The sequence below is a fragment of the Phaethon aethereus genome, assembly GCF_964289735.1.
Source record: "Phaethon aethereus genome assembly, chromosome: 2".
NCBI classification, from domain to species: domain Eukaryota; kingdom Metazoa; phylum Chordata; class Aves; order Phaethontiformes; family Phaethontidae; genus Phaethon; species Phaethon aethereus.
In genome coordinates, this window is record NC_138582.1 from 152,179,738 (window position 1) to 152,206,789 (window position 27,052).

The 27,052-nt window shown below is 41.7% G+C and overlaps 1 protein-coding gene across 1 annotated transcript in view; it reads left to right on the forward strand.

Annotated features, from left to right (window-relative positions):
- KIAA1217 overlaps positions 1-27,052 on the forward strand; it is a gene marked incomplete at its 3' end in the record, with an annotated part of 184,658 nt that overhangs the window by 120,884 nt on the left and 36,722 nt on the right. Inside the window, exons 6-8 of the mRNA XM_082015340.1 lie at positions 12,051-12,883; positions 20,999-21,103; positions 21,540-21,592. Coding sequence (XP_081871466.1) covers positions 12,051-12,883; positions 20,999-21,103; positions 21,540-21,592 — 991 coding nt within the window. The remainder of the gene's footprint in view (positions 1-12,050; positions 12,884-20,998; positions 21,104-21,539; positions 21,593-27,052) is intronic.

Sequence of the window (27,052 nt, forward strand, 5' to 3'; positions counted from 1 at the left end):
CTTGCCTTCAATTTTTTTAATCCCTAAAAATCTAAAATTCCTGATTATATTGATCTGCCATCACCAAAGGATAGGCCAAAAATGTACTGCTGGTATGCAAAACATATATGTATGTATGCATATGTAATGTTAATATACATGTTACAATAAAACATTGTTCTCTTGGAGCTCAGATGCTCACTTGTGTGCTCGTTCAAAGGCTTCGTGTACAGGTTGCTCCACACTGAAGCTCCAGCTGTTCTACTGGGTGTGCTGCTTTGCCAGCAGTGAAGCTGTAGAGCTGCCTGTCCCCTTTATAGTGGTTCATTCTAGCTAGTAGTTATGTGCTCTGTGGTGTGGGAGGGCTTTTTGTTTGTTTTGCATTTTTGTTAAGAAGTAGGGAGTTTGGAATAAGTATAAGAGAACTTTATGGTGCTTGTGTCTACCCCAAGGCATATCTGTCTCACTGCATGCCTTTGGAATCAGTAAACAGAGGGAATAACAAACAACGTGTATGTTTAGGAGAAGATAGTGTAGTCTGTACATAATCTTAAATCCAGTATGTGTCAGGCAGCCAGAACTGTTCTGTTCCCTCCCTGTTTGTTTAGCTTGGCCTCTCAAATTCAAAGAGCTTCTGTAGGATTTTCAATCTTCAGGGAAACACCACACACATCCTTGTAGGTATAAATATGGGCAGTGGGCTGGAGACCTGATGTGGGAAAGTTGAGGCCAATTTGAAAGAGTCTTCAGGGTCATGGAGAGCAGTGTGGAGCGCAGGATGGCACCAGCACAGCCTGGCTGGGTGCTGGGCTGTGTGTCACCTCGGTGCCTTTGTGAAGGACAGCAACTTGGGGGCCTGTGTTCTGCTCCCCCATTTTTGCTATGGGGAAGCATCTGAGACTGGGATCAGGATTGGATATGACCACTTTTTTCTTCCTCTGCTGAATGTTTGGAGGCAAAACTAGGGGTCAGTCTTTCTCCTTTCATTGCAGAAAGTGGATAACCACACTGAGAGGTTTCTCATGGTGCTTGCCTGAGCAGAAGGAAAAAAGATGCTGCTGGTTCTCTGGCTGCCTTCAAAGAGTCTTGTGTATCAGAGGCTGAAGATTGTGTCCAAAGAAGGGCAACAAAGCTGGTGAGGGGTCTGGAGCACAAGTCTTATGAGAAGCGGCTGAGGGAACTGGGGTTGTTCAGTCTGGAGAAGAGGAGGCTGAGGGGAGACCTTATCGCTCTCTACAACTACCTGAAAGGGGGTTGTGGCAAGGTGGGTGTTGGTCTCTTCTCCCAAGTAACCAGCGATAGGATGAGAGGAAATGGCCTCAAGTTATGCCAGGAGAGGTTTAGACTGGATATTAGGAAAAATTTCTTTACCAAGAGGGTGGTCAAGCATTGGAACAGGCTGCCCAGGGAGGTGGTGGAGTCGCCATCTCTGGAAGTGTTCAAAAAATGTGTGGATGTGGCCCTTCAGGACATGGTTTAGGGAACATGGTGGCGCTGGATTAATGGTTGGACTTGATGATCTTGAAGGTCCTTTCCAACCTTAGTGATTCTGAGATTCTGTAATTCTGTGATTTAGGAGGTCCTGCAGACAGCTCCATACATAGGTTGTTGTCCTCCTACACTGTTGGTTTCTTGGATCAGAATTAGAAGCTGGGTGGGCTGTAGGACTGGTGAGGTGGCATGAGACGTTCCTTGGCAAAAAAAACACCCCCAGAAAATCCAAACCCAACCCAAAAAAAGCCAGGAGAAAATAATGGTTCTTTTGTAATACAGCTGTAAAAGCCATCAGCAGCAAACTGTCTTCCCATTTGGATTTTGCTGGACTGAACTAACTTGTTGCATTTAAGCAAAACACCACAAGTTCCATCACAAGCTTTGCTCCAGGGTGCTGAGTACGAAACCAAGTCCTGAGTTAGTGACAAGCGATCCAGCCTGTAAGTGCTTCCCTGTTTTCTGTCAAGGAAATGGTTGTTTACAGCAGTACAAGGCATTAACTGCTTAATTATTTCCATCCATGAAAATATTATTAAGGGAATAGGAACCAAAAGAGCTGTTATCAGGAACAGAAAGAACTTTGATCAGCAGTCAAGCAATAAGTTACGTCTATGCCACATGTGTATGCCCCACAGTAGAATTCAAAATATTCTCTGGCTTTATAATTGTGTGTTTTACTGATGCTGTGTCTCTAACATTTTTTCCGCTTAAACTGAGGGAAACAAACAGAAAATAAATTAATGTGATGGGAAAATTGGAAAGGTCTGACAAACGAATGTTGTTAATAATGTAGAAGAAAGTAGGGTGACTGGCGATGTAGCTCAGTGGTAACTTGGGCCTATCATTAACATAGACATTAACATTGATTTTAAAGTAAGAAGCTAACCTCAACTTCCAGGCTTGATCTCAGTGAAGCACAGGGTTTTGTGCCTCTTAGGGGCATGCATGTATAATAACCCCTATTATACAGGGGGTTAAACTGAAAAGGAACTCTTGTTCTGTACAGTACATTAGAAACAAATATATGGCAAGTAATTAAACATGGGATAATACATGGCTAGTTAGACAAGGCTTGGGGGCTCTGATAAAGTAATTTAAATGGAAAGTGATGCTTGAATGGTTTCTATGCATTGTTCGAACCTACAAATTAAATTACAGTCTTGGTAATGATATATCTGTGCAATATTTATGATGTTGTGCCTGATGTATTTTAAAATTAAAAGAAGATTCATTCCTCTCATGAAAAACTTTTCGTATGCATCAGATGTGCTTGAAGACTCTTGCATATAGTGCCAGATGTATGGAGAACTAGTTATAGTATGTCTGATGTTCTGGGATATACTTTATCATGCTAGAGTCCAATTACTGAAAATGTGCATCCTACCAGCTTGCAATTCATTGTAGATAAGCTGTAGTGAAATATAGTGGTCTTTTTTATCCTGCATATTAGCATAATAATGTGATTTCTTACTACAGGTTTGTTAGCCTGTAAGGAAGAACATGGATGGAAGAATATACTCTGCAACTGCTGTAAAGCATGCGTGGCATAAAAGTATACTAGGATAATTTGCTTATATTTTTTACTCTTGATGTTTTTGAGTCTGGTTGGTCAGCAGACCTAAGCAGCTTTTTAACTAGGTCAAGTATATACATCCATTCATTAAAAGGGGATGCTTGACTGGTTAGTTAAACCTGCCAAATATAAACCAGATGCTTCAATGGTAAATACTGCTTTATTCCTATACTGCAAGAAACAAGCCTTGACTGATTAAATTTGAAATAAAAATAAATAGGTTTAACATTGTTTCTATGCCATAATAATACTTTATTATAGTTCTATTGCAAATATTTATTAAAAATAATATTTACAAATATTTTACAATGAAACTGAAAACTAAATATTTAAGACAAAATGAATATTTTTTACGTTTCTGAAAAAAATGTTTATATTACACTACGTATAAATTTTGTGAAGTTCTGGTCAAGAGCAATAATGGCATACAAATTCACAATGTATATTACAAATCAGAATACACAGCAGCTGTCTACAAAGCTGGAGGACTTCTCTGCTGTTGGGCTGGGGGTAGTAAGAGGCGGAACACCTGGATTTTTAGTTTTGGCTACCGGATCTGCTCTGATCTTTGTGCTGTTCCTTAAATGCTTTGTGTCAGAGTGCCCTTTTGTAGCAGAAATGAATGATGCCTCCCTCACCAACGGCTGAGAGACAGAGCAGTACTGTGAAACAGAAATGTTACTCCAGTAAGGTCCCGTTACAACTGGTTCTTTACAGTGATATTAGCTCATGGTCATATGCTTAAATTGTATTTTGCTTCTTTTGAATGCCAGTCATGATGATACAGGCAATTTTTTTACTTGCATAAAAACAAAACCAAGCAAAAAACCCCCAAACCAACAGCAGAAGACCCACCCCCCAAACCAAAAGATAACTGCAGGACTGGGAAATGCTCATGTCATGAGATTTTCCCTTATGATTAAATGCCATCTCTTTTAGACTGTAAATACTGTATTTTTAAGAAGACACTTTCTATATTATATTGTCTTTTGGGGTGAGGGTATGGAAGGGAAGGAAGCATCCTTTCTGTTCTAATTTGTTGTTTTTTTTACATTTGTCTCCTCTATTCTGCCCCTTTTTAAAACAAAACAAAAATCCAAAAACCTAATCATAATGGCTACCGTGGGGTTCTGCAGAGATAACAATGAGATCGATTTATGGGTGCCCCAAAGTTCAGGTTAGCCAAATGGCTCAGGTGCCTGGTTAATGAGTAGACAGCCTCCTCCACGGGAGGGGCTTGCGCTTCCTTCTACTAAACGTCGCTACCACTCTGTGTATGTGAAAAGCTTCTAAGGTTTTTAACTGCTGTATTTTTTTCTAGAATTGTATGTACTGAGTTTACTAAATTGTTGGAGGTCTTCACCTGTTGGGGAATTAATATGTATGTGTTTCATATTGTTGCCTTTGAAATGCAGTCTCACACCTAATGGAGATTGCTCACTATTTTATTTATGGATTTCCCCTTTGTGAGTCTCTCTTGTGCTTCATACCATAATGTTAGTCTCGTTCTATACATCTTATAGGCACACATTGAAAAATGGTTGAGCGATTGAATCACATAGTGTCGCACAGTTTGTGACTGGGTGACATGCCAAGGAGGTTATTTAGTGACTAATTTCGAAGGGGAGGAGAAATTGCAGGCTTGTCATGTGGAAAAGTACTTCAGTCTATTGAAGCAGCATTACTTAGATGACCCGGTAAAGCAAGATGGCCTGCCCTTGCTGTGAGCAGAGGGAAGAAGGAACATTTTTACTGTTTCAAAACCTTTTCCCAGAAGGCATGGATATACAAAATATTATACCATAGACTGAGGATTTAGATTCAAGGCTGAAAACAAAAAGTGTGTTATTAGAAGAAGTGGAACCAAATGTTCATCTCACTGCTGTAGCCAAACAGGTGATTTCCTTAAATAACAGTAAGTGGCGTTAATTATTTCAGAGCAAAAATCTTACCAAAGATTGTTTTATTTGTCCATAGGTAACAATGTGTCTAAGATGTAATACCAGTGCTAGTGTTTTCAACTGTAGAAACAAATACTCAGAGTAGCAGCAGGATGGCTGAAGAAATTATGCCTGAAAGAGCAGACTGTGTAGGATATGGTCTGAAAATCTCCTTTCTGCTTGTTTGCATGATCCATCTTCAGCATACACATTGACTTAAAGGCAAGGTGAAGCAATCAAATATTATTTTTGATATTACCATTAAATTTGTTTCGTGGTTAGCTTAGAATTTTATGGATCTGTTTTACATTCAGTAAAAAGTGAACTAGGTATTCTTTGTTTTCCCCATCGGAACTTTAGGATATGGTATGAATTAAGTTTATATGTAGTCAGGGATATAAAAGGACATAGTGAGACATGTAAAATATCTGGAGGTAAAACATTTGGATCACTGTGGGGACTGGGTTCATGCTCAAGTGTGCATTAAAGATAGAGGTATAAAATCAGGGACAATAATGTTAAGAATGTGTTTGATGCTCTATGGCATGGAAAGGGAAGTGATGCTGTGGCTGACCTTCAAGCCAGTGTATGGGCAGTTACAATATGGTATTCTAAAAATTCTGCTCTTGAGGATGAAATAGTGCATATGCCATAACCTTTGTGTACACCTGCACAACTGGCAGAAAGATGTGGAGACTGAATGTCGCAGTGATACTGAGTAGTATGGTGATGACACCTGATTGCGATTCATTCAGGATGCCTCCTTTCTTGAGAGTCATGTTTATGTGCTCTAAATTCCACCTCCTAGGATAGTGAACATCATCTTCTGGTTCTCCTATTTTGTTCATGTCAGCTTCTAGCCAAGCTGAGCCTGGTAAAAAAAAAAAGTCTATGAACATAGAAACTGGAGGACTGGATGGATTCACCATCACTTACCATCACAGGCTCATCCTAAGAAACATCTTATATTGGCTGATTGCAGCTTCTTGATCAAGGGAAAGAAAAATCATAGTATTGAGAGCATAAATGGAAGAAGAAAAATCCAGTGATTCTCTTGCCCATGTCCATATATGTCAAATTAAGTATTCTGTTCTGGTGTAATCAGTCACAAGAACCAGAAAATTGCAGTTTCATGGATGTTCTGAGTTTTTAACTCAACTCTCCTTTCACCATAATACAGAGATTTTACAGCTGGGCATATACCAAAACTGCAAAAGGAGCTAAAGAACTGAAACCTAGATGCATGCTAAGAATAGGAAGTTTATTATAATAAATGCTGAGATTTCTCAGGGGGTTCTGCAACTCCTTGTCTGGAAAATTATACAGGATAAAACAATGCAAATGTTTGGGACATGTTAAGAGCAGCTAGCTGGGTCTTAGAGTTCCCCATTCATGGGAAGTTTGAACATTTGAAATCAGTTTTATTTTACCAGCATGTGGTTCCCATAATGAAAAACAATTGTGAACCCTGGGAGCTCCTAGAGCCTTGTACTGTGGGCTCAGACTCAGCTGAGGCTAGGTCTCTAACTTAGGCTAGGTCAGCTGTTTCATGGTCTGAATTCTCTCTTCGGGGCATCGAGGGGGGCCATTCTTAGCCAAAATTGCCAAATAAACTTCTAGTCTGGAAGCACTACTGAGGAGTGATGGACATTGAAACACCTGGCATGACTTGCTCTAGAAGATCACCCCAAAACTACCAAGTACCCACTCTGCTGAAGTGACCATGGAAAAGCTAGGGTCCCTACCCTGGGGCAGACTCTGACCAAGTTGCTCCAGGTCCATAAATCTGGAAAGCCAAAGCTCTAGAGCACTACAGGGATGTCTGATAAAAAATAATGTCAGTGTTTGACTTAAATCTGCTGGGTGTTTTTTTCCCAACTTCTGTCTTTACTGATGTTTTTACCAAACCTGTCAGGTCTTTTGGATTAGCATTGTCTTCTGAAAGTATTTTTCATTGGAAAGTTCCTGACCAGAAAAGCTAAAAATTATGCTAATGTGTTTGCGGTTTTCAAGTATGGCATTGGGCAGCTGGAGGAACCTGCAGCTGCAGCCAGCCTGGGGTTTTTTTCTGCGATGACCCAATAGAATGGGGAAATTTATAGGAATTAAAAGGCATAGTATGAGAAGGCAAGAACAGACAAGTGTGACAACCTCTCAGTGATGTCTGATAGCATAAGGATTTTGCTTCAGACGGGTAGTCATGGTAGAGATACTTTAAAAATTTTGTTTTTAGACTGATTACCAATTCTGTAATTTTCAAGTGCACTGTTTCTTACTGTAAATTATATTATTTTAGAAATATTAAAACTGTATATGACAGGTTTTTTGCAAAAGCAGATTTGTGCTTTCAGCTGTCCAAACCCAACATGAATGAAAGATCAGTCATAACAGAAGTGGTATCATATAGTGCAACTACTGATTAAACTGAGGTTTTTGGACAACTAGTCCAAAAGTAAAGCTGTCAATTTATTTTTGTGAGGAATAAACAAACTAATGGATTGTATTGTTGTTGGATTTGGGGTTCTTAATTAATTAAGTCCTTCCTGATTAGAAAAGTGAAGGATTGCCTCACTTTTTAGGGGATTTTTTTCTGGTGAGTAAGTTCCATAAAAGGTCTCTTTACAGACACATTAATTTATCAGTATTGTATCAGTACTTGGCGTTTCCGTAGCTTTTTCATCAAAGACTCTCCAAGCTCTCGATAAAATTCTTTGCGGGTGTCCTCTGTTTACTGTTGGGTGAGCCAGCGTGAGGAGCGTAAGTGCAGTTTCCTCAGGGAAACACAGGGTGTCAACAGGAGAGTAAGAAAAGGAATAGCTTCACATGCTTGAGAGGTGATTAATGGAGTCTGCTGGGGACTCTGGGGTGTCTCCGAGAGTGTGTATGGGTAAGCTGCATCTAGGGAACATGCTCCATGTAGGTATTTTGGCAGGCTGAAATCCTTGGGGCAAAGCCAGTTGCTGTGTTCTCTGTTGATGTAGAGGAGGCCTGGGAGAGCAATGGGAAGGGCTGCCAGGTCAGAAACTCTGGCCCACTTTTCCCTTTGCCCGCATTTTGCCATGAGATGTTAGCAGATTATGGCGTGAGTCAGGCTGTACCTCTGGTATCCAGCTGTGTGGTGAGGTGAAGGGTTGGTGTGGTGCCGATGAATCAGTGGTGTGCTTAGTGCTAGCTGGCATTGCCCTGGTGTGCGTGCGGACACGGCTCCATGTGCCTTGTCTGGTGTGCGCCACAGGTGCAAATGATGTGTTGAAGGCAACTGGAGAGAGAGAAGTAAGGATGTTTTTTTCATTGTGAGATGCCCATGTTGGGACAGACCACAAGAGTGACCTATAAGGTGGGACAGTTGTAACAAATTTAGAATAAAGATCAGCGTAGTGTTGTATTAGTCCTGGTGATGGATGACAAGAGAGACTGGATCGAACTGCAGAAATCACTAGCAGTTGAACCACTGTAACAGCAGTTTGCTCTTTGCCATCCATAAGGCTTGTGATACCATGACTCTGTCCTTCTTTCAGGGGAGCAGTGCTATTTGAGAGGCCAGGAGCTGGCGCGAGCTTTGTATTCTGCTCTACACAGAGACACTGGGTCTGCTCACCCTTAATGTGAGCCACCAGCAGCAAGAGTCTTTGTAAGGTCATCCATTTGGGTGGGTGGATAGCTGGCTTGCTGCCTTTCTGCATATAGTCATAGTCAAAATATAGCAAATTATTGAGTATGCCAACTAGTTTTGAAATAAAGAACATAACTGGTTTTATATGAAGTTCACTCTTTAGTATATAGAGACACTCTTCAGGGTCTCTATTATTCTGTTTAAAAAAAAAATTCAAATCTGTATGTTAATAGACTTAAGTGTTTTTATACTGACCAAAAACCTCCACAGATGTTTAAACATGGTGTGATCTTTTTTACTACAGAAAGTGAAAAATTCTCAGTGATGCCTTTTCTCCTCAAATGTTTTATACAGATATTGTTACTAGCCATTTGCCATATTTTAACCTAAGGATTGACAAGACAAGTTTCTATTTCAAGGATGTAAAGTCTACAGGCAGTAAGAGTAAGGAAGAGCTATGTGCTAAAGAAAACCACACCCTCAGGCAAAGGTACTACATGCCTGCTGCCAAAAGCACATGATCCTGTGCTTGCACTAAAAAATAGTCTTCCTTTTGCCCTCAAAGCAATTGACTGTGGTAGCACCTAGTATTTAGAGGCTCAGAAAGGCCCAATATCCTCTTTCTCTGTCCCCGAGTCATGCAGTTGAAGTCCAAGAACACATGGCTCAAGACAGCCTGCATATTAGAGTACGTTTTCCTTGAGTAACATGGGAGTTTTGTGGTGGAGGACAAAAGAAGAAAAACAGCACAGAAAGTAGGGTATATATGAGAGAGAGTAGTGTGCCTTGACTATCACACAAAAGATGTATAGAAGAGAAGCGAGGAGAGACCATCATTCACATTTTTACAGTTGCCATTAGCAAAGAATCTGGAGATTTTGGAGAAGAGAGAGAAGAGGAAAGAGAGAGTATTGACCAGGTGGCAGAAGACGCTGTAACCCAGCTGGTAAGGCTGCCTGGCTCCCGATCAACAGCTCATGTCCCTGCCCTGTGCACCTGCCCTGGGCACCCTGGACTCTGTGTCTCCGACTGCTCTCCCCTTCTGCACGCTCCACCCAGGGGCTGAATCATGGCTTAAAATAGAAAGTGAGCTTTTTCAGGAAGGGGTTGTCTGCCCAGGCGTTAGTGCCCTGCCCAGCCTAATGGGGTCTTGATTCAGGCTGTGTACTCCAAGTGCTATTTTAAAGCAAAAGTAAATAGCATTATATATGTCAGTACTCTGACACAGGGTTTCAAGCAATAGCTCAGGCCCATATTTGAACTCCTCATGTCCATCTTAACATATGGCAATACATTAAGGTGGAAAATAGGAATTTTTCTTTGACAGGTTTCTTAGACTTATGAGAAATGAATAAGCATATACAGGAATACGAAGTCCAGAAGTTAGGGGAAATTAAACCTGTTGCTTTCAAAGCTTCCTATGGAAATTTTATCCTCTGTACAAGGTAATATGGAATTTTCCTGTCACTGCAACCCTGCATATCCCAGTGCCTATGGTTTCTGTGCCAGATACTATTGCATCTGTTGTAGCTTTAGCTGAAGAAACTAAACAGGGCATGGTATAGCTTGTACAGTAGAAACCAAGGAGGATTTTCTTTCTCTGGGCTCTTCTCTCAGTGCAAAATGACTATGGCTGCCTATCCCTGGAGGCATGATCCCAAAGCCGCTCAGAGTCAGTAGGAGTCCTTTTGTTCTCCTGGCCCAGGTCCAGAGTCTGAACGCACAATGCAGCTCAGTATGTCGCAGTGTTTCTTCAAGCTGATAGAAAACTATGTTGAACGCCCACTGATAATTTTATTAATACTATTTCATTATATTTTATTTTCAATTCCAGACTACAGTAATTCTCTGTGTAAATGAAAAAATTATCCCATGTTCCCCTTTGGCTGGATGGCTTTTGTCTGGCTCATTTATGACCCACCCCAGCGCGCTCCTTTGTTCTGTTACATTTATTTGTTATTGCTACTGCCACAATCAGGTTATCTCCTTTCTTCTTTCTGATACCTGATACTCCACACTTTTGATCTTTGGCCCTGGGGAACGTCATTTGTAATTCCCAAGTGAGGAGCCTGCTGTGATGAGAACAGCTATTGTTTATATACCGCCATTGCAGTTCCCTTACCAGTGGAAAAACCTGTGGTGGGGCAGGAATATAATATAATTTCTTGCTTCATCAGCCGTGGATCACTGTAACTGCAGTGAATCCAGTCATATTGTCAAATCAAAGAGTGAGAGGGGAGAAAAATGGTGAAGATTTCAGATTGGCAACTTCCACTGCACTGAGCATGTTCTGTGTAACTTCAGGAACATGTAGTTGGGCTTGGTGAAACTTTACTTTCTACAATCCCTTGGAAGTGATAGGGTAACTGAAATTGCCAAAACAAATTTTAGAAGCTGTGACTTTTTTCTTATGTAGTTGATGGAACCCAGCTGACTTTTTCATCTTCCTATTTATCCACCTTACCCTAACAACACCAGAGCAGGCACATGATGCTTGCTAGAGGGAGAATTTCTCCTGTGTCTGTCATTGACAGTGTTAAGCCATCTACAGAGCTCATTGCTGGGCAGAGTGAGATGCTACAGACTCAGAAGCACATGTATTCATTACAGGTTTTTTTGCCAACGCCTCAGTTAACCAAGCACTAGTACATTGGTATGGAAGTTTTCCCTGTCTTGTCTTTGCTTGCTCATTCCTTACTGCTGGCAGTTGATGCTGCTGCTTATGAAACTATGATCAAATATTCGGTGACTTTTTGCACGCATGCTCCACAGACTGTCTGAAGCTCAGTTATCTTTGGTTGCAATGAAGGAAACTCATGGCACATGTTTTATAGGGGCTAGCTGTTTTCATGCAACTTGAGTGTCTTACAGCCAATAAATATTTGTGTGTATTGTTCTTCTGTGTTCTTTTATGTATCCTTTGTGTAACAAAGACCACATCAAATCATTAGCAAAAAGCTAAATCCCACATTGAAACAAATGGCCAATTGGTTGTAATGTTTATTTTTCTTTTCTAAGGACTTCAGGCCTATTTGTGATGCCAGAGCATCACCATTTTCCTCCTGGTTTGGAATCGGTGAACTGTAGCCTGTGTGTCCGATCAATAAACTGTTTAAGTCTGTCACTGGATACACGTACTTTGAAACCCCTGATTTCAGCTTCAGTAACTGTGAATATCAGATCAGGGTAAGATGGTATTTGTGTAAGTAAAAGCACTTTTAAAACTCTCATATTCCTTTTACATGCAGCCCACTTTATTGCTGTTTATAGGTGTTATTTTCTTTAGGCACTGAGGTCCCAAAGTGTTTTATTTATGGAGGTGACAATTTATTTGATCTTGAGGGTTTGTTTTTTATCCCTTTTTCATCCTGTAGATGCCAAGGTTGTCACAACCCACATAATGTTTTGCTCATTCAGTAATTTTATATCTTATTTTTCCTTTTCTTTCCAGATGCAGAGGGAAATTGCTTATACGGGCCGAGATGGCCCAAGTGCTTCCCGCCCCGGCTCTGCCACGCACCCTCCGCACACGATGCCCAGCTCTCCACCCTCCACCCCGGTGCCCCACTCCATGCCTCCCTCTCCATCCAGGATTCCCTATGGTGGGGGACGGCCCATGGGTGTGCCCGGCAACGCCACCATCCCCAGGGACCGGCTCTCCAGCGTGCCAGCCTCACGCTCAATATCACCCAGCCCAAGCGCCATTTTGGAGAGACGGGACGTGAAGCCAGATGAGGACATGAGTAACAAAAACCTTGCCCTGATCCGAAATGAAGGTCTGTACAGTGACCCCTACTTGTTTCACGAGGGGAGGATGAGTGTGGCTGCACCGCACTCTGGACACCCCCTTGATGTCCCCGATCACTTTGTAGCTTACCATCGCAGTGCCATGAGGTCATCAAGCACTTACTGCAACCCCTCTATGCAGCCCGAAATACTGGAGCAGTCCTTGTACAGACAAAAGTCACGAAAGTACCCGGAGAGCCACTTGCCCACTCTCGGCTCTAAGACGCCTCCAGCGTCACCCCACAGGGTCGCTGACATGAGAATGATCGATATTCATCCTCACCATAGTGCTCACATTCCCCCCCACACCATCCAGCCTGACAGGTCTTCCCCCAGCCGCCAGTCCTTCAAAAAGGAGCCGGGACCGCCTGTGTTTGTGGACGCGAAAGCACGGAGTGCCCTCGGCCTTCCGGGCATGGCCGAAGTGGCGCCCTCCCCAGTTGACAAGCAGGCTTTTGGCTATGGGTCACCTGTGATGCCCAAGGACAAGGAGACAAGGTAAGGCAGAGCTGGGGCTTAATTTATGCAAATGGAAAACGTTCCTAATCTGTGCATCTTGTGTCGTTTAACACCCAGGGGACAATGTGATGTGTAGGAGGCTGCTGCACTGGGCTGCAGTGTTTATTAGCCGTCTGTCAAGGTAGTTAGTAATTTAGAGGAGATGCGGCACCACCCATTATTAATCCAAAAGTATTGTCAACCCAGGATGAATCCCTACTTACTTTCATTTGTGTAAATTTCAGTCATTGGAAAAAATATAATAAAATACAATGATTAACTATGATTTTTCTTTCCAGACAACCAGATCATGTTACAAGAACAAATGATGTTCTGTTCCTGCTAATAAGGGAATATATTTCACCCTTATTAAGAATGACACTCTGCTATTACAATTTTGGTTCTTTATGGAGTGGAGCTTTCTCATCTAGTGTTAGGAAATGGGAAGAATTTATCATTACTGTCTTATCTCCTGTAAAACATGAATTTGCATTAAAATAGGACAGTTGTTTGTAATACTGTTCCTTGAGGGGAGACTGCTGAGAAGAGCAAGTCTGTCCCAGCGATGAAATTGAAACGCAAATGCTGTTGCCAATGATTTTTCCATCATCACAAATAGTTGGTGACCTGACTGTTGTTAACTTTTGTGCACTGACAATTATGACAATGATCTCTCCTGTCTTTTTAAGGACCAGATTTACACAAAGGTCTGTGAAGGCTTCTCCTGCCATAGACCCTGCCCTAGGAGAGAAAAATCATTATGCTGCCAGTTGCTTGCTCTGTATTTGTATGAGTTGTGCTAATCCGTAGAGTATTGTTTATGCTGTTAACTTTTATAAAGCTCTTTAGGGAAGTGAAGATGAATAGCTGGAAAATGCTGAGCTCACAGAGGTCAAAGGTAACTGCTGACTGCCTTAACCACTGGGGAGATACAGAGCTTCCCAAACCTCCCTTCCACCTGAGCAACTTGCTCAACAACTAGTTGTCTCTGACCACGCTTAGCCAGAAAAAAAGAATGTATTGTGAGGTCCATTGGTGGGGAGAAAATGGAAGACAGAAGAAAACCAGCCATCCACAAAAATTACAGGCTTATAGCTCTGTAGTTACATTGACACAAGGATATGAGTTAGGGCATGTTGCAATCTAGGGTCAGTGAAACCTGATTTGTATCTATTTCCAAGAAAAAGATGCAGGTACCTGAAATTTCATTTCAAGCTTCCATTATTACAACTAGAAAATAATTTGGACTATATTTGCCAATTCTAATCCAAGAGAGAGCTTGCGGATCAAAAATTTTACAAGGTTCATGTTGGGGGGTTGAAAATAAGGGAGGACACCAACAACTTCCCAACTTTCCAGTCTGTGTGACTTTCTCTCTCCCCTCTGGGCATCTCAGCTACACAGACAGGCGCAAGGCTGTGTATTTGTGAATATATAAAGAACGACTATACAGACAGTTCTGCAGGCTCTTAAGGCGAGCTTTGCACCAAGAGTTTTAGTCCTGGTCCCAGAATATATTTACAGTGATGAAAATAGCATTTGCATAATTACACTTCCAAATAAATACATGACCTTAAAATTCAGCATGGTGTGTATTAGCCACATGGCACTGAAAAAAAATCATTCTGAAAGCTGCCCTTATGGGTTGTGTTTTAAAAAATAATTGTAAATACCAAAAGTAATTAATGCAAATTGATTTGTTTTCTAACCACTGCAATATTAAGAATTGGGTTTGAGTTCTACAGATACAAAATGCTCTAAGCCTTATTTTACCTTTGTAATAATTTCAAAAACTTTGAAAGCAAACAGTGTTGAGATTGTACTAAGCTAAACAAGGAACACTAAGGATATTCAGGCTGAGGTGCTCTTTTTCTGCTTCAGCAGGGGCTGAGCTGTTACAAGGTTTTTATGAACACCTGAATGGGGATGTATAGAATGGCAGAAAAGTATCCTGCACCTTCTTGTGTAGGACTTACCCATAAGCAATACTGCTGGGTTTGCTTCTGTGAGTAAGAATGTTTTGAGATTGGAGATCTGGGGCTAAGTTTATCTTCTTGCAGGCGTGGTAGAAATGAGGTGTGTGCTGCTCTGTCGTGCACATTATCCACTTGCTGATGACTGTGCAAAGAGCCTAAAACCAGGCCACGGAAAGTGAATGGTGGTGTGTTCGGTCAGCCTGCATGCAGACGGTCTCAGATGTGGGGGGGTAGCAGCAAAAGGGCAGATGGAGTATGTTAGCCTTGGGGGTACTGAGGAGGGAAGTCGTCTGCATTTGTGCACTGTGACAAGACAGACTCCCCGTCCTGACTTACTCAGGAGTGGGTTGAGGATCCTGCAAGCATTAAACCCATCATCTTAGTACTGTTCCTTCAGTCCCTAGTGGACTGTGCTGAGAACAGAGAAAACATCTCTTCTGCCATCTCTATGTGGAAATTACCTTAAAGTAGCACTGTCACAACCTCAGGACAATGCATAGTTTAAGTGTAAGTCAGAGAAAAGATTAAAATGGATAGTGACAATGCCAGAAGTTAAACTGAATCTCTCTTCCCCTGTTAATTCTCCTTCAATTTTTCCAGTCCAGGGCTGAAGTAGGATATGCATGTGCTTTATCAGTATATGTTGAGTACTTATAGCAGATCAGACCTCTCATTGACCATATTCTGGCTTTGTTGAAGAAAATGGGTTCATTACCTTTGGAATGTTAACTGCAGCAGACTTGGGTCTACAAAAGATGAAAACCGGTATTTCAGATCTCTTCTTTAGGAGTTTCCCATTTAGTTTTGCATTGCGGAAGCCAGTTTCATCAAGCCTGTTATTTAAGCTAGAGCTGAGGGGGATTTAATTGCTTCATGTAATTCTTTCTTGTATCTGTTTTACCTCGCGTATTTTCAAGGTAGCTACTTCTGTGGTATAAAGCATGGAATAAATTCTCACAGTAATTAATTTACCAGGAGCATTCCATATAAAGCTCTTTTACAATAGTGAGAAGAAACAAGTTCATGGAAATTTAAAAAAATAAAATATGCTAGTATTCATATGCACGAAAACTTTAGAAGTTGTAGCAGGGTGCATTAGTTCATCTTCAAGGGGTCATCATCCCTTAAATCTGAGGTTTACAGGAAGAATGAGGAAATTTTTGTGAGTGAGTATAAGTTGTTTAAACAGTGATTTGCTATCATATTTTTGGATGGCCCATTCATGTAGTTATGGTGGACAGCTCTGGAAGTTACTACAGGCAAAGCGAATGTTTAAATGTTGACAAATTGGAAAAGAAGCTGTTTACCCAAAAGTGCATTAAATTAAATGCCATTTAAATTACATTCTTTGCATTTCAAACACACGTTGTGTTGCAAAATTCTAGGTTATTTGATAGTGCTGAATAAGTATCTAATAAATGCTGCTACTCACTAAAATACAATCTTTAGAATACCAAGATAGACCTATACAAAGTTTTTCCTCCAAAAGCATTTCAGGAGTGTACTGTGGTTCTCTTCTGCCTGAACACAACTTTTGTCTTCTTCTTTTTATGCCACATTAGTGAGAAAAGATGATGGTGGAATTGAGCAAAAAATGTGATCACATTCATGACTTGTGGCTTGCAGTTCAAGACTAAGGTGTAATGACCACATGTAGGTTATTGGATATTGTTCCCATCACAAAACCACTTTATTGTTTGATATGTTAAAGTGTGGATGGACTTTCTGTGCATTAGGAAAAAAATGGTTATGCTCTGTAAAGCTGTGGACAGTGGGAGACTTCATCAGCAATGCACTGAGAATTGTATAAGAAGGGTGGACTTAGCAGATATACCCTCTCAGACACTTTCCACAGGGCCAAAATTGCATCTTGATTTCTGAAAGATGTTGAATAACCAGGCAGAAAAAGATGAACAGAGCATGGAGGAAAGGTAAACTGTGCTTCGGCTTCCTTCTGTTGAGGGAACTGTGCATAGGAAGATGAGATGCAGGCTCTTGGATAAGAGTTGTCAAATAGTATCACAGCTGGCAGTGCTTCAGAGCTTCCCTTTTCCCTTTAGCATCAAGCTGTAGAAAGTTTGAATTTAACTTTATTTTTAGAAGATTGAAATATTCACCTGTGTGTATCTTTCCCTTGGGAGAAGTGTACAGAAGAGTTCTGCTGCTCTTTGCTTCACACTCTTCCAGGATATTCCCTCTGATGTTTTGAGGGGACTTTGGGGTAAAGTCTGACTGTGCCACTTTCACGTGCTTCTAGGAAAGCCATTGGGAAAGACAACCTACTCCTGTTTCCTGTTTTTTCCCAGTGAGATGAGAAAGTTTCTAACGACATGTTTCTCTCATCGGGTAATATAGAAAGAAATGTATTTTTCCCTGTCTCTGACCCTCCTTTTGATTACTATACAGACTTCACTCAGGGTTTAACTATAAAATATGAAGTCACTGAAAATCTTTCTCCAGGATAGTGTGCCAATTAGTTCATGGTGTCGGATGGTATTTGAGTATGTCTGTTATGGATGATGCACTGCACAGCCTGGGATTGGGCAGGAACAGTTACACAGCCCACTTCTAGTTTGTGTCTATGTGAAGTAACTTCTCAGCGATGAATGAATATTAAAGATGTCCCCAGGAAAGGGAAGGAACATGCAAGTCACACTTAAATAGCATCACAGTGAGAAGTGGGTACCAATTCAGCAACACGCTGTAGCCTGCTTGGGATTACTTCCAGTTAGTTGCAGTAGAGGGAATGACATGAACCCTCTGTGAGACTGTGAGGAGGAAATCTGGTGATGAAATCTGATGTCTCAGTACACAGATCCTGGAGAAGCAAGGGCTGGTTTTGCTTCTGCTGAATGTGGGGAGCGAGATGCTGAGGCAGGGCCCAAGTGCCCAGATGTACCTGGAGCTGGGGCAGTGGATCAGGCTGCCGGGGGAGCAGGGCTGGCGAGCGGCTTGTGCCTGCTTTGCTGGCCAAGGTCTGTGAGAAGCCAAAGCCAAGTCTGACTGAGAGGCCAGCTGGAGCTGGGAGTCACTTCTGACCTTGCTCCCTCCTTTCCTCCCCCACTGTGCTACCACCTCTGACTCTCCCAGCATTCACAGGAAAACAATGCCCTTCCGTGCTCAGGCTGATAAAATAGCCATTTCTTTCCCAACTGCTGTAGAAGGGACCCTCCCTGCTCTTCCTGGGTGGTGGAGAGATGCAGATTTATCTGGGAAATTAATCTGGGAACAGAGACGGGGTTTGTCCTTCTTGTGCTACCACCGCTGGCAAAGAGGCACCACTGCGTTTTGTTCTGCCTGCCCCTCTCTCCTAGTGCAGTCCCCCCTCTACGGCCTGCCCCATACCTGGGGGCCCCGGCCTGCCCCTTGTCACCAGAGTGCCGGCCTGTCCTGTGCCCTGGGGACCCTGGTCTGCCCCACGTCACCAGAGTGCCGGCCTGCCCCGTGCTGTGGGGACCTCGGCCTGCCCAACCCAAGCGACCTCGGGCTGCCAGGTGCAGGAAGGGATGGCAAGGCAGGCTGTTCCCCCCACCTTCCCTCTCCACTGCAGGGAGCACTGCGAGAGGTAGAGAATACAGTCTTGCGAACCAAAAATGTACAACTGTCACGACACTGCCAGCATCCCTGATTGATAGACTCCGGCCTGGCAGAGGCTGAGGAAAGCATTCATTTTTTCCCTCTGGCACTGAGGTTGTTCCAGCCGTTCACAGGGAAGCTGGAGGGCAAGGGGGTGGCTGCAGAGCCTCTCCCTGCTCCTCTGGGGCCATGCAGCAGGCAACAAGACTGGGCCACAAGCCCTCCAGCCACGTCAGCCCAGAGCATGGCCCTGCCACTGGGCTGGCCGCAACCCTCCCTGCCCGCACTGGAGCACGCTGCCTCCCACCACCATCAGTCAGACCGCCAGGTCTCCGAAAATCAGGTCATTTTATTTAATGCCTAACAGGCGCCTCCTTTCAGACACCTGTTTTTGAAATGTTTGGTGCTGATGGCCATAACAAGTCTGGGTATTACAGTGAAACAGTTACAGGAAAAATCCTGCCTTGTCTTTAATGGAGTAACTCCAGAGCACATGTAGATTCTTCACATTCTTAATGCTTTTACCATATGAAAAATAATGTGCTCTGTGCAAATGATTCCAGTATTTCATTCGTTTTTCATCATCTCCTATCTCTGGAACATCCCTCTCCTTTTTAACAACATATTTTCCTAGATTTCATGGCAAAGGACAAGATCAGCTTTGTGTTGCCATAATCTCTTTTGAAGCAGAAAATTGTTTCCAGATTATTGAATGTGGGGTGGAAAAAACATCATATTTATGAATTGGTAAAACAGATAGTCTTCAAACTGAGTTTAGTTCCAGGAAGGGTTTATGATGATTATCTGGGAAAAAAAATGTTTTCATTATTAAGTGTCAAAAATGCTGCATTAAAGTTTGTTAGAATATATTTATCCCAGGCTTTTAGTACTTGTTTTTGTTCCAAAGGTTACTGTAGCCTGAACCAGTTTCTCATTTTAAAACTTATAATAGTGAAAATTCTGTAACATATTTTTTGGTTTGAAATGAATTAGGTCAGATTCACTAGTCTTCTCATCACCATTCAAAATACCTTTCAACATGAAGACAGAAAAGTAAGACGCGCACGCTCTATTAAATTGCAGTAAGAACATGTCTGCCGGCTGGAGACTGACGGAGCACTCTCTTCTTCCCTCCTTGTGTCTGTTAGCATCTCATTACTTGTTTTGCAACCCTGTTTTCTCAATGTCTGGGTGTATTGGAGTGGCTCCTGGCTATGGTATCTGCGTGCTATCCCAGCAAACCTCATTTCATTCCCTGAATGTGAATGAAATAATTAGTCTGGATAATCTGGCTGGCTACAAGCTGGGCTGGTTACTTGCTTTGTATCATGTCAGCTTGCTTTTGCCTGGTATTGGTACCTACATTTGAGTTTCTATGGCCCTTATCTATTGGCATTATTGCTTTGGCCACCAAATGGCAACCGGAGCTGAGGGTGGCTGGAGCTTGGGTGATGGATGGCCCCTGCAGCAGGCCGAGTCTGGGGCTGCATGTGTCTGTCCCATCTTCTTTCATCAGTCATCACTGCTGGTCTTAGTCGCTTGCTTTTTGAGAAGTTTTGTTCCCAGTCATCTTCCAAAAATCACAGCCCACTGTTAGGATTTGCTTTTGTGTGTGTCCCCAGTCACTTAACTGCTGGCGTATAGGGACGCATTTTCAGAAGGTCCTGTCTGAGGTCCCCTATTGATGTGTGTCTGTGTTGTGATGTGTCATTGACATATAGGCATGTGAAAGTAGACACCTGTGTGAGCAAAGGGCTGTTCTGGAGCCCTCCGAGGAAGTCACCTGGTACCTGACTAATACATGCACAAATGTTAACCTTCTTATCCCAAAAAAGTCAGTGTTGTTTAGTGGCCTTGGGTACCTATGGAAAACACTGACCATACTTACTACAGTTCTTCTTCATCTCTTTTCTTCTGCTTTTTAGGAATTTCTAAGGATATGTGCATAAAATCGAATCTGTTTTACGTTAATGTTGCTTTTGGTGTCCTGTGCCTGGTCTGTTACATTGCTGTGCTTTCCAAAGTGGACAGTTGCGATGTCAGGTGCAAAGGATTTGGGCTGGGAAGCAGTCAGCTTGGGCAGATTAAATGCTTTGCAGACAAAATTCCTGAGTTTGGGGAAAGTAAAAATAGTAACAAGAAGAAGTGTAAAGTCTTTAATCCTGAAACCTTATACACAGGAAAAACTACTGGCCCAGTGTAAGTGAAAGACAAAAAATATATGTAATGCTGAGAAAAAATATTTTCACTGGTTCCAAGAGCCATTAACGGATTGTTTTAGGTGCCTGTCTCATGAGATCATTAGAAGTTTATTATCTGGGTGGTTGTTTGTTTTGTTCTTTTTTAACCAAGCAGATGTCTTTTCTATTGTCTGTTACCATGCAAAAGCTGTCCAAACCGAGATCCGGTAAGCTGCTGCAACAAGGTATATGCAAACTGGTACCCATGGGCCTTTGCACAAACTCTGTAGTGTCTTTCCAATCCTGTGGTAATCATTCACCTAGAAAAACAAGTCTGAAAGCAAATATATCTGGCTTTAACAAACGGTTCTCTTGTCTTACAGAGAGAGGATACAAGCCATGGAGAAACAGATTGCCAGTTTAACTGGTCTTGTTCAGTCTGCGCTTTTTAAAGGGCCAAATACAAGTAATAGCAAAGATGCTTCTAGGTAAAAAAAGAATTCATTAAATCTGTTTCTCTGTAATGATTTTAGTCATCAATCAACAAAAATAATATTTGAATGTAATAGTAAAAAAACACTGAATGCTCAATCATTTTAAAATATCTTTATCATCCCCATGAGAATGCTAGGCAGAGAGGAAGAATATGCCAAATGATAGATGGAGATTAACTGCATTACTCTTCTTTGTGTTAAAAAGAATTAATGTAGCTACATCTCTGTACTTTCTACTGCTTAAACTCCATTCCTTGCTTAACTTGTATTAAAAGCTGATTTAAAAAAAAAACAACTGACAAACTACTGGTGATTTAAATTAAAAAAAAATATATGCTAGACAAGGCCATTTAAGTTGCTGATTATAAACTTCACTACAATTTTGTTGTTAGTAAGTTAAAATTATGATTTTTTTCTTTTTATTACTTAGTGAGAAGATGATGTTGAAAGTTGTGTCCAGCAAGAGCAGCATTGACACTGCAGGTAAGATAATTCACTTTTAATGTACAAATTATTCATGTGTATGAATAGCTCCAACATTACTACCATCCCAACTTATGGAAATGTCAAATTTCCTTAAATTCCCATAGCTGTACTGTCAGAACTGAAGTTCAAGTTCAGGATATGAGAGTTGCTCACATCTTTGTTAAAGGGAGGAATTTCTGACAGGTTGAGGTGGTCTTTGGAATGAATTTCACACCTGTGCTGGATGGTTTAAATGAGATATAGAGTCTCTGCATATGGTGAATTTTCCAGTGACTCATCCCGCCTGTAGTATATATCTGCCACTAACCCCAGATGTATCCGAATTGCTGTAGAAGGCTAAATATTTCATTTCTATTCTGGTCACCTGAACTTTTTTCTAAGGTTCTTCTGTCAGTAGGAAGCTATGGATGCAATCACAGAATCCCAGAATCATTAAGGTTGGAAAAGACCTTTAAGATCGTCAAGTCCAACCATCAACCCAACACCACGAAGCCCACTAAACCATATCCTGAAGTGGCACTAAGGAATTTAGTAGTCAGCAAAATAGCACTTTCCCTAATTAAGCCATATTGATCTGTTATTAATTATTAGCGTGCAGCTAAACTGTTCTGAGCAAGCATCAGTTATGAAGCCAATAAGAGCTGGTCTTATTTTAGCTTCCCACTTGGAGAACTGTTAAGTGTTTAAAAGATGGAGTTAAGGCTGTTGTGAGAGAAAATCTCCATGTGATTGGAGCTCTTTGTGTATGGACTGCTGCTGGAGATGTCTGCAGGGTGTGCTTGTGTTTATATGCCTCCTCTTCACCCTTTGTCATGCACTGAATGCAAATAAAGGCAGTTCCCTGCTTCCTGGTAATGCTGTTCCCACAGGGAGGTCTGTGTTCCGGCAGGTAGTAAACCACACACATTTATTAGCAAATCTACTATGCTTTTAACTAGCCTTTCTGTTGGAGCTGTTAGTTCACGTTCAGGATTCCTGTTTATCTGGAATTGCAGTACGTCCTTCTAACCGACAGAAACCAAACCAGACCTGGAAATTATCAAGCATATGCAAGAGCAAGCGAGCTGAAGTTCTGGTGCTGGAGCTTTGCTCCCAAGCCACTCTCTGGTCCCCTTCCAACTCTTCCCTTCCTGCTGGCCCAGGATGGGGAGAGCAATACGTCAGGCTGTGAAGAAATAAGTTGTAATTTATCAGTTTCAGACAACTTACTGAAAAGTCTATAATTTTTCAAAACAGCCTCAAAATGCTCTTAGGCATTTCCTTATTTCAATGTCATTATACACTGAGAATTTATGGTATTTCCCTCTTCTACTGGCCTTGTCTCATACAAAGTACCTATGAAACCACGAAAATCTGCACACACGTTGCCTTGTTTTCCTCTTTGTATTGTACTGCTGTTCAGCCTTTCTGCTTTCCCTGTGTTTGTACTAACTCAGAGAAGTACTTTGCAGGCGGCACTGAGTTGGAGATCCTGATCTAAGTGGGTCTTGCTTTGAGTGGGAGTTTGCACCAGATGACCTCCAGAGGCCCTTTCAACCTAAATTATTCAGTGATTTGGGTGTGTGTGTGAATGTGCTTTCAATGAAATAAGAAATGAAATAATATTCATTGGGAAAACAGCCCTACTCAAAGCACAGCTAGGGATTCCTTGGTGTGGGAGTCATGCCCAGCCCACCAGAATAGCGTGGTTCATCTGACCAGCAGCCGTTTCCTGGCACTGTTGTTCCCAAAGACTCCTCACCTTGTCATATGACTGAAGGCCTGTCCCTGAAATGGCAAAATTACATATAACAGCTGCATGTCCAAGCATGGCGGGGCAGAGGGGTGTGTGTGTGTAATTTACTGTCAAAAGACCAGATCAGCATCTGTCACGTACTGACAGAAACATTGACTTTGTCACATGGTGATGCCCATATCCAGCATGTGAGTAAGGATACCAGCATTCAGGTTGTGCAACAGATGCCTTTCTGATCACTGGGGAGATGGGGATAGAGCAGTGGGGCCAGTCATGCAGCCAGCTGTCTGCAAGGATCTCTATCAGTGCTATAAAGTATGGTAGTAACTCCAGCATCTGCATCCCTAAATCCTGTCCTTCCAGCATGACTCAGACACAAAATTAAACTGTAGCTGGTAAGTGAAACAAGGTGTGATGCTCACCCCAATATACTACAATATTTTAACTCACATCAGCTATTATTGAAGACTGCTGCATAATAGAATAGTCCTGTATAACAGAATATTCCTGTATAATAGAATATTTTGCTTTTGCAACTGCTTTTGAAATTGCATGTGACAGTCTAATAAGTCAATGCAGTCCCTGCTTACTTGAAAATTAAGCAATCTGCCAGAATATGCTACCAAATGTTTCTACTATGTCTAAATATGCTTGGGTTTAAACGTGCCAGCAGCGTCTAGAAACACTTTTGCTGACCACTGTTTTGTTCTTCAATTCACCCCAATCCTTATTAAGTATAGCCATTTAGAAAGTTGACTCTCTCAGTATACAATTCCACTTGACAACTGTGCACTAAGATACCAGTTTTAGCCATTTCAAAATCTATTTGAAAGAAAAAGTGGTATAAAATGTTGATTGAGCAGTCCTTTCTAGAGCACTGGTAAGCAGAAACTTGAATTGCTTCCCATCCTGAACAATAAAACATCTGTGCAGGATAAAATTGGCTCATCAATGTTGAACCAACATTGTATTTTATAGTATGTGTTCCAATGATAGGAGACTTTCATAAAAAAAATAGAGAACTAGCTCACTTGGGAAGGGAAAGAACCCAAATTTTCTAAATCCTAGATAACTCTATATAGCTTGATTGTGAATACTCTAGTGTTTCACATAATCCACATTGTTGTATTTAACATGTTTTTGCTTTGACAGTCTGTAGTGGATTCTTTAGCCTCAAATATTAAAGAGCCTAAATAAAAATGCTTTTTCACTGGGAAAATGAGCCTGTAATGATCATGCTTGTTTACATTTCTTATGTTTTATTGGTTTAGGCTCAGTTCTTTAATGGGGGTGGGTTCAAAGAGCAGTAACCTTCCACAGACTGGCTATGTCTCTTCTACTAATATTAGGAGAAATCCCATGACTGAATCCTTATAACCTTCTTCAGTTCGTCAAAAGTGAATGGCATCAGGGGGCTCTTTGCTTAGGAACAACATGTCACTCTAGAAACAAACCATACTAGGAAGAGTATCCTTGAGATTGCTAACAAATATGCTGAGAAATGCTCACCTTTTCTGTCATATTTTGTTCATTAAGTGGTGAGATTGATAGATTAAATCCTGAATTTATTGATTAAATTGAGATCAGTTGTATCACAGATCACCAAAAAAAGCAATAGTTCTTTGCTGGTTGCTGCCTTGTTGGAAGAGGAAGAAGGACATTTCAGTATTTCCTGAAAAGGAATACGTCTTCCTGCACTAACACCACCAGTACAAACCAAAAGAGGGAGATGGCAGCAGGGAGAAGTATTACACATGTAGCACTCAGATTTGATTCCTCACTCTTTGTGAACTGTCTTGTCATCTCTGCATATCTGTGTGCCTTTTTCACATGCGTGACTCTTGCTGTGATGATCTGTGAATTAAAAACATTGTCCACATCTGCTTGCTTACCTCAGATTCAAATACAGATCATGCCAGTCTTTGAACTCTGTCAGCATTTGCAGGTAAAACATGATCCTGAATTCATTCGGGATCAATGAGGTGAAGCTGCACACTAATATATATAGAATATTCTACTCTTTTAAGGGTGTTTTAGTGCCTGGCCATAACATCTTGTTAATGATGGAACTGCAACCGTAACGTTGTATTTGCCTATTTCTTTAGTGGATTCTAACTGGATGGAAAGAGAACTAAGTAACTGTCACGTGTCTCCCCAAATGATGCTTGAAAATGTGTGGCTCTTTAATAAGGATATGAGTAATTTGTGAAGAAACATTGCTGGGTGTTTTCCTAGCCTACTCCTTAGCATTTTAGAAAGAAAAATAAAATCTAGAAAACAGAAGGAGAACGGTCAAGTGTCAGAGAGCGGAAGTTGTGTTCCTTACTTTCCTGAGCCTGGGCAAATAGCAAACCTTTCCCCTTTCTGCACATCAGTTCTCTTTGTACTTGAAAAATAGCAGCTTAGTTTCATTAGCCTTTGTAAAAAAAGCTAACATTTGTTTTTTGTCCAGAGTATTAGGGAATTCTGGAGGGTTTTTGCATTCAGGCCCCCTTACCTAGCTCCAGCAAGGATTTATTTAAAAAGCTGAGAGCCAACACTGTTTCTTTCCCTTCAATCCATCTGGCTGTACATCTAATTGCAAAGCTGCAGCTTGGGACTATTTCCAAAAGCGAGCTGTACTCCCTAGATGAAGCAGCCCCTCATTCAGCTGCCCTGTTACTCCTTTTAGATGAAAATCTCTGAGAAATCAGTTAGTGATCCTTACTGCGCTCCCATGCTCACTTGGTGCCTGTGGTGTTTCACACCCTCCGAAGTCCCACATCATGCTTCACAGGCTCTGAGCACACTCCGCAGCAGGGACGCTATGGCAGCTGAGGGTACCTAACGGTGAGAAGAGGTGGCCAAGGCAGCAGAAGAGGAGAGCTGCTTTGTGGGGAGTCAGAGACATTTATTGTTCACAGAAGCAGATCACAGTCCATCTACACTAAAAGGAAAGCAGGCACCCCTTCCTGAGAAAATATGTGAATTGATTGGGGTCCAGCATGGAGGGGGAGAGACTGGTGGCGACTGATTCATGCTTTGGCTGCATCATCACAGGGCCGGGGGCTGAGGTTTTGGAGCTTTTGCTTAAGGCAAAGCATAGCAGAAAGGTAGATGTGCTTTCAAAAATAGTTCAGATTTGTGGCTAGGGATCAGAACTCTTGGAGTCTTACCCACATTTTTCAGACTCTCTGGTGGTTTCTGTCTGTAGGGTTTATGAACTAAATACCCTTTTCTTTAAAAAAAATACAACAAATAGTGCGTGTGGGAGAGAAATGATTCTTGACTGTAGGAGGAACTGCAGTGTACATATAGACAGGTGAGTATTAACGTATACTAGACTGAAGCGTGGAATGAGGACAGAATGGCAGTGAACAAGGACTGTTTATTTCTTGAGCGTTGCTTTCTGTTAAGCAGCTCTTTGAAAGTCAAAGGAACATTGAATCAAACTGGAGTAAAGCAAAAATGTGCAGCAGCTTGCTCAGAAGTGAAAAGTGCTGTTGTTGAAGCACTGAGCAGATCTAGCTGGAGCACATTTAGGTAAGATAGAGCATTACAATGGCCAGCACCGGGCTAGAACAGCTTTTTGTCTGAGCATGTCTCCGTAGCCTATAGCATGGCACACCGTATACAGCATGGGTGCAGCCAGAGGGTCCTGTACTTTTACTGATAGGAATTGCAAACATAAGTAAAGCAAGAAATGTAATTCTTCAGAAACCTTTTAGCCTATTTTTAAAGAA